The sequence below is a fragment of the Botrytis fragariae genome, assembly GCF_013461495.1.
Source record: "Botrytis fragariae strain BVB16 chromosome Unknown tig00000045, whole genome shotgun sequence".
NCBI lineage: Eukaryota > Fungi > Ascomycota > Leotiomycetes > Helotiales > Sclerotiniaceae > Botrytis > Botrytis fragariae.
Genome location: NW_023500991.1, coordinates 2,235,820 through 2,250,052, shown reverse-complemented (window position 1 = coordinate 2,250,052; position 14,233 = coordinate 2,235,820). Strand labels below are relative to the sequence as shown.

At 42.2% G+C, this 14,233-nt stretch overlaps 2 protein-coding genes across 2 annotated transcripts; one reads left to right on the top strand and one right to left on the bottom strand.

Annotated features, from left to right (window-relative positions):
- Window positions 1-9,154: 9,154 nt before the first annotated feature.
- On the bottom strand, window positions 9,155-11,167 carry Bfra_003876 (putative splicing factor u2af large subunit protein; the record flags this gene model as incomplete). The annotated part of the gene is made up of 5 exons (XM_037334281.1): window positions 9,155-9,181; window positions 9,235-9,446; window positions 9,497-9,758; window positions 9,806-10,983; window positions 11,062-11,167. 5 exons carry the CDS (start codon window positions 11,165-11,167, stop codon window positions 9,155-9,157), a joined length of 1,785 nt encoding a protein of 594 aa, XP_037194368.1.
- A 218-nt stretch (window positions 11,168-11,385) lies between these two features.
- Window positions 11,386-13,948, top strand: Bfra_003875 (putative n-glycosylase dna lyase protein; the record flags this gene model as incomplete). Its single annotated transcript, XM_037334280.1, has 7 exons — window positions 11,386-11,510; window positions 11,568-11,910; window positions 11,964-12,728; window positions 12,871-12,963; window positions 13,076-13,341; window positions 13,407-13,476; window positions 13,538-13,948. 7 exons carry the CDS (start codon window positions 11,386-11,388, stop codon window positions 13,946-13,948), a joined length of 2,073 nt encoding a protein of 690 aa, XP_037194367.1.
- Window positions 13,949-14,233: the final 285 nt, after the last annotated feature.

Here is a 14,233-nt window from a genome sequence, read left to right as displayed (position 1 = left end):
TACTAGCGGTTGTTGAATTAGCCGCAATGACTGTAATCTTTGTTGTTGATTAGAAACGGCCACTATCAGCATCGAAAGGGCCCTGACCCATGCAGGAAAAATTCCGGGGACGGATATGTGGAAGCCGAAAATGAGGCGTTTGGAGGGCGGGAAGTTGGCGGACGAGATGAATGGGGGCGGGCGAGTCACGATGGCGAATGTGACGGGGGTTACATTGAGAATGGGGAGGGGAGAGAGATGGGTTGGTGTTGGGTAAGCATTATTGATAATTGGTATAATAATGAAAATTATAGGTGTGGCTTATTCAATACTGGTAATCTAATGGGAGTGGGGTGGATGGAACAATCAAATCGTCGACATGAATGAAGGCCGAACCACTACTCTGGATCGATTAATCAAACCTCTTAGCTCGCATACTCACATCCTGCCAATTTCCCAATCTGTGATAGATATCAAATGCGCTCTCGATTCCGATAACAAATGGAAATAAGACAAGCGCCTCAATCCCAATTGAGCAGTACGCAAATTACGCCTCGTTCAAAATCAGTCTTGGCTGATATACCGGGGATTTTTCTCCTGGCGGCCTACCTAGCACCTACAGATACGATTGCAGTGCAGATTTGATCGAGAGTTCTATCTATCTATACACGGCACGGCACGGTAGTTGAGTCGATATCGTACATTGGTTTTTGATTCAAGATGATACTATACTAACTATCTCACCCAAGTTCACCCAACCTCTTCTCCCAGGATATTTCGATATCATGCAGGAGGCAGCGCCATCATGAAAACCTTCCCAAAGCTAGCATTCTAATCTCTTTGGAGAGCGCATGTTGAGGATCACCAGATCATGCATCCACACATCACATACATTTGCCTGCACCAAGGTGCAATTGTCAATCTAAAGGATTTGCGTTATCCTGGTGGTAATCATTACAGCGACACATTATCTCCGAAATCCCATGAGCCATCACCACAATTTCCTTCTTGTGCCTGCCCCATGTTCATTGTACATACCAACGCCAACGCCAACGCCGAGTAGTTCTATGAACTTATGAAGATCAACACTACCCTGGACCTTTGCCCTGCTTTTGAATCGACCTAACCTAGTTTCCCTTGCCAAATGCCTGTTATCGTCGCCCCATTGTTTATTGTCTCTGAAATGCTCCTTTCCTGCCATTCACTCATTTGCTTAGCTACTTTGATGGCATTACCATAGCGTCCCCATTTTCAATCCCAAAACTCAAATGCCGAAGAGTGGGCGCCCTGCTTATATGAACTTGGGGGTCTCAGCTTTCTTCCCATTTTCCACCTAGTCCCGTCCCAAATTGTGAATGCATCCTTGCACCCAAGACCAAACTTAAGATTTTATGTTTCATGATTTTTCTCTCTAAGCCGGCTTTCACAACTCGCAACCACCCAAGTGGAGCGCGGACTTGGGAATGATTTTATTTTCCCCTTTGTTGTTGGGGGTGCGCAGGAAAGGGGACGTGCGAAGAGAGAGGTTAGCCACGAGTCGTTTTGTCCTTAGTCGTTTTGACGGCTGAGCGACTCGTGGCTTCAGCCGTGCGGTTGAGTTAGCTTTCCCCATATTTCCGGAAACCTTGTTGGAGGTTTCCTTTGGGCTCGCAGCAGGGATGGGGAAAAAGGAAAGAGTAATGTCTCATCTCCTGTTCCTGTTGATGATTACTGCATCGGGAGAAGCAGGTGTCGATCGGTCTCTTCTGGGAAGGCGGGTGGATTACAGAGGGGATGTCTTTGAGCTTAATGGCTGTTGCACCGAGCATTGCGCCGAAGTGTGTTTGTGTCTTTGGTATTGGACTAACAGTGATACAACCTCGTGACTACGAGACAGATGGTGAGGTTTTGAATGTTGTCATTTACTTTTCATACCAATTTCGTGGTACTGAATTGATGTGTACATGCATAGGTTGATGTGTACATGCATATCCAGTACTCCATATGCATTGTGGGTATTCATTCTCCATACCCATGTGGAAAGCCAGCATATCAATTTATTTTTGTTGGAGTCGTGAGTGTAGAGATCTCAAAGAAGTGGGAATACATAAGGGGGAACGACGATGTGTTCCCAGGGTATATGTGACTGGGTTTCCGAGCAACTGGAGATTGGCATGTTGTCACCTCGCCGACTACAGGTCACATCAACAGGGGAGATTCCAAATACTCATATTGTGGGCAATGAGGCTATGTGGATGTACATCTTGTGATGACATCTCTGATGGAGCATCTGGATAATTGCTTCACTTTGCAAAAATGAATAACTTTTCTTGGCTAGTGCACAAGACTCCAGTAATATTTTCATACTTGGGAAATTAAATCACATTACATATGATTACACGATGCTGTTGGATATGTTCGCCATGCGGAAGCGGAGCTAGTCAAACTTTTTTTTTTACGTTGATGGTGGGGATGGATGTGAAGCTTCTCAATTGAGATCTTCGCTGCCAAATGAGGGATGGAAAACTTCTAGAAGGTTTATGGAAGGAGATGAGCAATTTCCAAGCTGGAGCTTGCAGATGTCCTGTGGGGCAGATGAAATTCATGATATTCTGCGAAGATCGCACGCGGTATCCCCGACGAGCGATCGGTGCAGTGAGGGTAAAGTTGCCCTTTCTTGTGACGAGACATTTAGAACGAGCAGGTTTTGGCAGACGGTGACGATATCTTCATTTGTTGTGTCTTGAATGTAGGTAGGGTTGGGTCAGGTATGACGAGGGATTTTAAGTCGCGCGTTATCGGATCAGGTGAGCGTGGGATGGGTACGTGGGAAGGTTTTGAAGATTTGTGGTGTGATGGGATGGGAGGTGATGGTCTGTTGCTTGTGCCCCTTTCCTTTTCCCGTTGCGAGCTTTTCTCGGGATGGGTGCTCGGGCAATTCACATCTTATTACATCCATCACATCACACCATGATCACCTCAGCCAGTTCCATTCTGAGCTCGTTCGCACGATACTGCACGGCAGCCTGACAACCTCTTTCGCTCCGCACACCGTTAGACGAGGTCACTGCTGCTTTCTCCGTTGTCCGGATTTCCGGCATTGGGCACTTATCTCTGCGGTCGCAAATTTCAAGATTTGTATTGATACCATTCTCGAAATGAGGTAGACAAGTTGGGTGAATGGATATCAAGAAATACTATTGTGTTTGTGTCTTCCAAAGAAAGAAAGAAAGAAAGAAAGTAGTGCAATGTATTGCATATTTTCCATGCGATGCACTACTACGCCCAAGCAAGCTTGTTTCTTCCAGAAACAAAAGGGGCTGCGGAGTTCATAGTACCTCCTCATGCGTACACCGGAGAGTAGAGTATGTCCACTCAGGAGAATCTCCAAGGTCAACACCCCTCGTCACTATTACCACGGTTCATCAACAGCTTCTACATACAATACAATGTGCCAATTGATTCCTAGCCATCCATAGAATACCAATCCCATAACCCATCCTCCTTGAACCTCCCATCTCATCTCATCTCTCATCTCTCATCTCGCTTCCAAGCATGTGTCTAATGTCAGATTGTAAAATAGATCCATATCATGAATGACACGCGAATGAATATCAAATTGTGCATACCTATCTGGTACCTATCTACTATATATCTCACCACCCTCATCGATGGCTGGGAAATAGGCACTCCCTTCCTTCCTTTCTTCCATACTCTAGAAACTTCGAGGACAATTGTAAGGTTGTGCATTGCTGCGTGTAGATATCCTCGATTCTTGAACGGGGATTCATAGAATAGTAGATAGAAGTTGTTAGTAAAACGATATGCTATATATCTAGAGTTCTATATCTCTTGGCGTGTCTCGAGAGTGTGTATTTGAAGAGAAAGGAGATCTGGGAATTTGGTACTGCAGTGTGAGGAATTTGTGGATGTGATGGGGAGGTGCACATTATGAGTCACTTGAATCTTTTTTCGAGTGTTGGTTTGCTGGGGGGTTCGTATGGTGGGTTGGTATATGTGTATTGTGTTTGGGTTGTGTTTTTGGGAGATGAGATGAGATGAGAGTGGTTTGGTTGGGGGAAGGTGTGTGTGTGTGTGTGTGTGTGTTGCTTGGTATGGGTATTTATTTCACTTGAATTGAGTATTCTCATTTCTTTATTACTTTTTAATAATTTATATGGATGAATGAATAGACGGATGGATAGAGGGATAGAGGAAAGGATGGATAGATAGAAAGATGATAATCTATGAGGTGCTTCATTCATTATCCAGTACGTATGCATACATCTCTGATCTTGGATCGGTTTATCAGACTTATCTATGAAGAAAGAGGAGAAGAAGAAGTCAATAATCTTTGGTTGTATCACTTTCCACGCGATACAAACACGACCAAACGAATACTACACTCCTATTTCTCCCCTCCTTCATCCCTTAATTTTCCTACCCGAAATCCCATCCCTCTTGCTTCTTTCTGAGACAGCTCATCTCCTCACGCGAACCCAAACTTACCTTCGAAATAGGTATCTGATACACTTCAATTCGATTCTAAGATAAATATATATACTTATTCACCATGCTATTTCAAGAAATTTTTAGATGGCTAGGGAGGTAAGTACCTAGTTACGGTTATAGCTATAGTTATCCGAGCCGAACAGCACGATGCTATTAATGTAGAGATAGGTATTAAGGTGCTTTTATGGATCTATGCGACGTTTCATTTAGATTTCATCTTCTTCGTTGCCCCCTAATGGTTCGCATGTGTGTATGCGTATTCAAAGGCTCATTGGAAAGATACTCGTATGGTGTATATACCCCTTTCTTCGATTGCATCTCTCGTTTCCTTGTGCCCGAATTTGATTTTATACACAACTAGCTATCTGCACATTGGAATCAAGTGCGCTCCCTTGTTTCTCTTTCGTCTGGAGCTCATGATAAAAAAGCAGAACTTGAAAGGCTCTCTCCCACCTTGTCGAGTCAAGTTTATGTTTTAGCGCGTTGTGAATCAAGGCCATCAATAGATCGCATAAAGGAACTGTACCCTCTGTATGCATATCGATGTATCTATATAGTATTTGCTGATCTGATTCCAATTCATACCATAGTATCCTATTACTATGGCATTCGTTACTGTATATCCAACTCCGTATGCTTCGATATATTCAAATTCCATTTCTACTTTTCTCTCCAGACCTAGGAGAAATTACAGAATGCTATTAATTTCCTTCCTTCTTTCCTCCTTCCTTTGGATAACAGACTATTTATCCCTTCTAATCAAGATGAGAAGGGTTGATTAAACAATCTTTGTATGAAGAAAGCACCATAATATCAATACCGTTATATGAAGTTTTAATTGTCATTTTTCTCCTTCTGCTCCTCCGATCAGCTTAAATCTATTGAATCCTATTGATTTGTCATTCTCCTTTCTTTTGCCGTTCTTCTCTACAAGTTGAACAACTCTTTCCTCTTCTTTTTCAAGGATGGAGGGAATGGGGGTTTGAATATGGTGGTACTAGGTACCTCTCTTCACATTAATAGACTCTCAACTCCCTAATGCTCAAATACATATATGTATTAACAGCTTTGGATGATATCAAATTCAAAGTACTGATTGACCAGCTGAGTACTCATTCATGAACTCAACTTTTAATTTCACCTATGTAGAGATTTTGATGCTTTGTTCCTGAATGTTGCGGATGACTTTCGAGGTAGTAATACCTTGGATATTGGTTCAGATATCTAGACTAGAGATCTCATTCTGATATTTTAATAGTTGATATTCATTGTATTGAGATAGGGTTGAAGAATAGATACCGATTATATGAGATAGTACTAAGAATCGAGAGCTTGTATTCGAAGGCATTAACGTGTTTATTGTATATTATATAGAATAGAATTGAGTGTTCAAAATACAGTGTCCAAGATTCGTTCGAAGAATGATATTCGAATGACATATACCCCCTCGGTACTCTATCTACCTAGTACCAAGATATCATGAAGGCTTACAGATTCAACACAGTCAGGCGAGAGGTATAAAGCAACTCGGGTTTATAATGGCGAAATATCTTCTCGTCTTCTCATCTATATATCAAGAATCACATTCCGAACCATTACCCACATCTCTATTTTCATCTTTCGCATCTTTCTTTATCTACATTCCAAATCCTTCCCTCTTATACACAATGTCTTTTTCTCTATCAAAAATACAACTCTACAGAACAAATCAAGACCAGCTCTTTCACCCCTCTTTCCTCTCCTCTCTATATCCATTTAAAATTATGAAGTACATTCTACCAATCAATCTCATTTATTCAGGTAACTTCAAAAAATACAATTTCGCACAGAGAATAGATAGTTACTTATCTGTATATTCGATTTTACTTTTTCACTAAGTACAAGCCTCAAGAATGATTCTTCCTGTGCATACTCCAATACTACTTTTGAGATTGGGTAAAGATATGAGAATAACCGAACAGGCGATTTGTATCTCTGTCTCCGTCTCTGGACTTGAAGGCTTAAGCTCTAGAAAATTATACATATACAGAGACAATAACACTCTGCACCTTTCCCCTCTTTATCTCCCTCACAGAAAATAAAAATTAAAGAAAGAAAAACATATTTCGTACTGGTATACTTACATTTGTATCGGTATCACATATATCTTCCCCCTATCCGATTTGGATATTGCCATAAAACCTCGCGTATACAATCTGAAGCATGATACTACATAACATGTAGAAAACTAACAAGTGTACAAATCAATCCCTCATCCCCTCATCCCCTATAAACTCCCAAACCTCCACTCCAGTCCAGTCCAGTCCACTTCTCAAACTCAGACTCATTTCCAATCGTGCCCGCAAACGAAAAATTAAGAGAAAAGTCTTCGAAACTTCCTTCTATCTCCTCATTTTCTTTTTCCTTTGCGCTTCTCTCTTCTGCAATTCTATATACATATCTTGTAGACATCCTACTAAGAATCTCTCATCCCCCCCTCTCCACCATTCAAGAATCACAAATCTCATACATCATACATCATACATCATACATCATACATCATACATCATACATCATACATCATACATCATACATCATACATCATACATCATACATCATACATCATACATCATACATCATACATCAGCACCACAGCCAGCTAAACATCTACAACTATCAGAAGAAGCACTATATAACCATACTGACACCTCGACGGTACAACATATAAGTATATTTCATAATGTTATCTCTCAGTTCCTTAACAAGATTTCAATAGTGTGAATCATACCTAGTACCATATCATCTTCACCAGCCCAAAGTGATACCAATAATAACATTATAACAGTCACAACCAACTAACTAACTAGATGTATAGTCTCAATATCTTCATATCCGTGTATAAGTAAGTAGATTTTAGATATTTTATATACACAGTATCTATCAAGGAACTCACTAACCTACCTATTTATCCATCTACGTTTCCCTCTCTCGAGCATCCTCTCTACATTCCCTTTCTCTCCCCCTTACTCACCAACACAAAACTAACCTCCCAGATCAAATCGAGCAATCGTCCCCAGGATCCAGAAACCAATACTCCCCCTTGAACAGAAACTCAAACTCAAACTCAAACTCAACCCCAAGACTCCTTCCTGTACAGATTCCATCTGTATCATCAAGATTAAAGGCCAAAACATTAAGTCCAAACCATCAAATTCAATATATATATGGTATCTAAATATCCAGATATCTAAATATCTATTTCCATCTCCAGTTCTATTTCTATTTCTATCGAATATATACATTAAAACTTCCACATCTCATCTTATCTCATATCACATAAAAACAAGTAGATCATGACTAGATTAGACCAAACTGGTTTATAATGGGATATTAAATATCATATATCATCCACCATCGACCACCTACCACCTAGCAAATTCAACTCACTCCTCAAACCTCAACCTCAACCCCAAGTCAAGCGCAAGAATCAGTGTTAGTATTAGCACAAGTATCAGCATCAGCACCTCGATATCCCTCCCTACCTACTGACCCAATGACTTTTAGAAATAAGACTTCGAATCACTCCATCCATCTATCTATCTATCAGTCAATCAATCAATCTCATAATCCCTAACTATCTACACATAATCCAATAAATATAGTACAATTCAACACAACACAACCGTATATCAATCAACCAACACTAGATAGGTACCTACCTACCTAAATAGACAAATCGATTCCCCAACCAACCAAAACATTTTCTTCTCCATCTCCATCTTCATCTCCATCTTCACCATCTACCCAGTACCCAATCTCAAAGTCGAGTATCATCCCAACCTGCCAAAGCCTCTTCCACACCATCCGAGGATTTCCAAACAACCTCTTTCGAACGATTCCTAAAAGCCGAGATGGGGGTAGCGCAGCGATAAACAAAGATGTGAAACCCAATCCCAGCCCTCAAGGGCTTGATTGCGTGCAGGAGAACCCTCGGATAGAATGCTAGAGAGTCTTCTGAAAACCCCAAGGACATTTAGAGTGCCTAGTATGTACTCAAGAACTAACCGGTTAACCGATTATTCAATTATTCCTCCTTCCATTGCTCCCTCCATCCATTCATCCATCCATCCATCCATTCATTCACAAAATATTAAATATAAATATACATTCACACACACACACACACACACACACACACACACACACACACACACACACACACAATAATTCACGTCACACAACCACAAACTCTCATAATCAATAGCCAGATTCATATTTCAACTTCAATTTCAACTTCAGCATAAAGCATACATACATACCCCCACCCCCCAATCTCATCAGCAGCATAATCGATATTCACGCTAAAGCTAGGTATCTCGCGAGAGACAATCAGTTAAATCGAAAACAAAAGAACCTATGGTAAACTGTAGGTAGGTAGTAAACTAATTTGCTTTTCTCGAGTCATATGAAGACTCCTATCGATCCTGCGACTGAAACAGTGACAGTGAGAATACTAAAAAATCGCCGATGGATGGATGCTATGATGCTAAAAGTACAGAAGGTGTAGTATTTTGTGTGACGAAGAAAAATTCGCTTTGTAATGAATTTTGGAATTACATCAGTTTGTGAGTAATCAGTACTAGGGAGATAAGTAAGGACCTTGAGAAAGGATCGTGGTGATGATTTCGGTATGTTGATGAACTATCTACCAGGCGCCGACTTCGAAATTTTCCTTGGTGAAGGTTAGCAATGTCTTGAGTTAAAAAGGAAGGAGTGAAACATTACCTCTGGGAAGTATGTAGTAACGACAGTACGATCTGCGAATTTCCTACCCGCGAGGGCCTTGAGAGCCTTTCCTGCTGAGTCTGGTGTGTCAAACTTCACAAAGATCTTACCAACTCCAGTTGACTGTCTACTGCCACCAGTTGGTCTTGGGACCTTCATTTCCAGAACTTTGCCATATTTCTCGCATTCTTCCTTTACATCTTCGCAGATTTCTAAGGGATCGATCAGTAAATATTCGAACAGATAAACAGTTAAAACCTACCCTCGTAATCTTCATTATCAATGAGTTCTTCAGGAGTAACCATGTTGAGTAATTGTAATACTCTGCCATTTTCGAGATCCTGTGATGTGGTACCAGCAAGCATAGACATAGCATTGACGCTCATCTCCAAACCAGATACTTGGGTGTTACCAATGCTAGCTCTCTGAACTTTGAGATGCTTATCACCAAGCTCCATACCATTAAGACCCTCAACAGCAATATCCGTTGCAGCAGGATCCACATATTCACAGAAAGCGATTCCCTAAACCATGTTAGTCTCTGGTTAAGAACATAGAATAGTAAACTTACTCGTGATTCATCTGTATTGCTATCTTTGACCAATACGAAAGCCTTCAACTCTCCAAAAGATACCAATAGCTCTGTAACTTGCTCATCATTCAAATAGTGAGGAATATTAGTAACACTGATTTTGTTTTGAGTATCAGCTACAACACTAGAAATCACACCTGGCTCGAATGGTGTTTCATCAGTAACTGCTGGTACAATGTAATCTTTTGGACGACGAATGGAAAGACCTCGGGTATCTGCGGAGCCATTTCCTGTTTCCATATGGTCATTGCCATCCATGGTAATTCCGTCCAATGCTAAAGCAACAGTAGCATCAGATTGTGTTTTGAATTCAAGTAAAGCAAATGAGCCATCTTTTGAAACTTGTGCTGAGATTAAAGGATCAGAACCCTCTATGACATTCAATCCATTAAGCTGAAGATTGAAGAAACCAACAATAGTCTCTTCCTTAGTATCAGCAGGAATGTTATGGACAAGAAGACGTTTCGATTGTCTGGAGTTTGAAGGTTTGAGAGCTGCGTTAGTGACTTGTCCACTAGGTTGTGCCATGAAAGCTTGTAGCTTGCTTGGATCCATGGGTTGTTGTCGTGGTGCTCCTGGAAGTGGGAACATGCCCGAAAGTTTAGCTTGCTCAGCAGTAACATTCTCATATCCTGGTGGTTTGATATCCCACTGTGTCAATCTCCTCTTGCGCTCCAAAACTGATACAACATCCGTCAAATCTGGGGTGGGCTCTCTCTTCTTTGGTGGAGGTGTTGGACTCTTGTCTCGCTTTGCGGCTCGTTGAGCTGCGAATCCTCCGTCGGCATCTCCACGATCTCCACGATCTCTTCGGTCGCCTCGGTCACCACCCCTTCTGCCACCTCCGCCACCACGTCTATCGTCGAATAAATCTCTGTTGTCTCTGCGCGGCGGTCTTTCATCATCGTCCCTTCTAGCATCTCGTCTTGCTGCTCCACGATCTCTATCCCACTCTCTCTCGCCACCACCACCACCTCTTCTTTCCCTGCCCGAATACCTATCCTCACGTTCCCGCTCTCTGTATTCGCGACTCGTTGAGTAAGAATCCGCACCCCGTGAATCTAATTCTCCATCGCGGCGAGAATTTCTGGAGCCTCGATGTCCTGGAGAGCGCGAGCGTCTTCGATCTCTATCACCACCACGTCGATCATCTCGGACTTTATTTTCAATACGTTAGATAAATTGACCTTGGAATAATTGATGAAACATTCTTACATGATAATCTCTAGACGAACCATGTCGATCTGTTGATGCTTTCTTGTCAGTAGTAGCTCCATCTTCCCTTTTAGGTTTTGTCGTTGAAGGTGCCATGCCTCTTGATGAATAAGTATCGCCGTTCATATTGTTAATTGCGATCCAGAATATTTTTTCGGAAAAAAAATGAATAGGTGCGATTTTGATTGTGGTTGATTGACAAGCTCAAACCCGAGGCGGAATTTTTGTAGAAGCTGTCGCGAATCTCATTCGAATTTCGCGCTAAGATTAGAAACGTTGTTCCTGTAAAGCGCGCCAAGGTGGATTTCACCCAACCCCCATAAAATCACAATCGCTTTCTCACAATGGGCAATTTAAGGATCTCAGAATGGAGGAAGCTTCCAGTGAGTTTGGCAGAGCTTTGTATAGATACTACATTACGTTGTGGACAATCTTTTCGATGGAAGAAGGCTGTAGATGAAGATTACTGGTACGTGACTCTCTTTCTTATACTGTAGTCGAAAGAAAGGGGGTTAATCTTGGATAGGTCTTGTACACTACATGGTCGTATAATATCTCTTAAACAAGACTCGACTCATCTTCACTATCGTACAACATTTCCTGAGATCAAAGTTCCTTTGAATCATCAGCCTTTGGTGAAGGAGGAAGAGCTTGAAGATGAGGATGACACAGAATCTTTACTTCGGCATTACCTGAACCTGTCACCAAACTTGACTGAGTTGTATGAACAATGGTCTTCGGTCGATCCAAATTTCAAGAAAAGAGCACCTAAGTTTACAGGAGTTCGCATTCTCAAACAAGATGCCTGGGAGGCTCTGGTGGGATTTATTTGCAGTAGCAACAATAATATTATAAGGATTTCTCAAATGGTATATTTCTGATCTCAGGATTTCGATGACCTTTATTAATCATTCTGATTTAGGTCAATAATTTGTGTTTACATTATGGCCCCCTCATAGGACATATTGATGACCAACCATTCCATGACTTCCCACAACCCGAAGCCTTAACTGGTTCTGGAGTAGAGTCACACCTCCGCGTTCTAGGCTTTGGGTATCGAGCAAGGTACATTGCTCAAACAGCGTCAATTGTGGCATCGAAGCCAAAAGGCTGGCTCGAAAATCTTCGCAATCCAGAGACTTTTGACAAGCCCTTTGAAGGGGAAATTCCAGCAGGAGGACGTCCTGGTTATAGAAAAGCACACGAAGAGCTTCTCGAGCTTCAAGGTGTTGGTCCAAAAGTAGCTGACTGTGTTTGCTTGATGGGCTTGGGGTGGGGAGAGGCGGTTCCTGTGGACACTCACGTTTGGCAAATTGCTCAAAGAGACTACAAATTTGGAAAAGGAAAACATAAAAGTCTCACTAAAGCTACATACGATGCAATTGGTGATCATTTTAGAGGGTTGTGGGGTAAAGAGGCTGGCTGGGCGCACTCAGTCTTGTTCGCGGCGGACTTGAAAGCATTTTCTGACAAACTTGTCAGCAAGGTCGAAGTCAAAGTGGATGAGCTCGAGATCAAGCAGGAAGATGGAGATGTTCTGGAGAAGAAAGTAGCAGTCAAGCGAGAGTATCCACCAGAAGAGATGGATCTGAAAGAAGAAGAGAAAGTAGTGATTAAGCGCGAAGGTGTTACGGAGGAGATCGAAATCAAGGATGAAGTAAAAGTGTTTGAGCCATCGGCAAGAAGTGTCAGAGCGAAGAGGAGGAAATTATAGGCATTCGGAGGCTGTATAACTTGTACAATATATGTAAACTATACCAAATTGGACACAGATACTTTTCATTAGATTAAGGAACTCTGCTATAGAAATTCAGCACACATAAACACAGTCTCGTTATCAATTCGTTGTTTCAGAAGCTCTTGGACATTTCCAAGGTCGTCTTCTAGCTCACGATGGCCTTTCATCTGATATCCTTCTGCGTGTTTGTTTGAATATCAATGTCACTTTTTTCCCCCGAAGCTCGGATCATAAAATGACCCCTGTCTCAGCATTGAGCAGCAGCAGCAACCTCCCCACTTCCACATCATTTCCAGACTGGTACTGCCCGCCGACACTATGGGATGGCTAGATTTTTCTTCAAAATCCAAGAAGGAAGAAAACAATGCCACTCGGTCCTCCTTCTCGTGGGCGACAATCTCAATGCCACGGACTGGCAGCATTACACGGATCCGCGAACCTTGATACCGACAATTTTGTTGACCACCACCATTTTGGTTTCCACGCGCTTCTATCGCTCTTATCTACGTCGCATTCCTGAAGCTGCATATATTCGACCCGGATTCTTCAGGAAGAGGAGTTTGTTTGGGACGGTCACGAGAGTGGGCGATGCGGATAATTTTCACCTTTTCCACACGCCTGGGGGAGACTGGCGGGCTGGGGATGGATGCCCGGCCGCAAGAAGTTACCCGAGGGAAAGGATTTGAAAAACAAGACGGTAGGATTCACACACTGTTGTGTTAGGGTATCACACTTTCCACGGGCTAATCAAACCTCAGATCCACGTTCGAATCGCCGGAGTCGACGCACCAGAAGGCGCGCATTTTGGGAAACCTGCGCAGCCCTTTTCCGCCGAAGCGCTGACCTGGCTGCGGAATTATATTCAGAATCGACGCGTGCGCGCTTACATCTATAAACGCGACCAATATGATCGGGTGGTGGCTACAGTTTGGGTGCGGCGATTTCTCGTGCGCAAGGATGTGGGAAGGGAGATGTTGAGGGCGGGGATGGCTACGGTGTATGAGGCTAAGATGGGAGCGGAATTTGGAGACTTCGAGGCACAGTATCGAGCGCTTGAAGAAGAGGCCAAGAGGAAGAAATTGGGTATGTGGTCGGGGAAGGAAAAGGATTACGAAAGCCCGAGAGATTATAAGACCCGCACGGCGAATGCAGCGAATATGATGAAATGAATGAGGGAGGCAAGGAAGAAAAAAGCATGATAGATTATTATAGATACCCGGTATATTATTTATTCATTGTTTATTGAGAAGATGAATGAATGAATGAATGAATGAATGAATGGATGAATGGATGAATGGAATTTGAGTCCTGGCCTTTCGATTTGAAGAATGATCTGTGATTATTATCATCATTGTTATTAATAGTAGAACGTTGATATAGATCTTGAGATGGATATTGTAGAATGTTCTTTTAAAGGGGTAAAATGATTAATGGGATGATTGATTGACTGACAT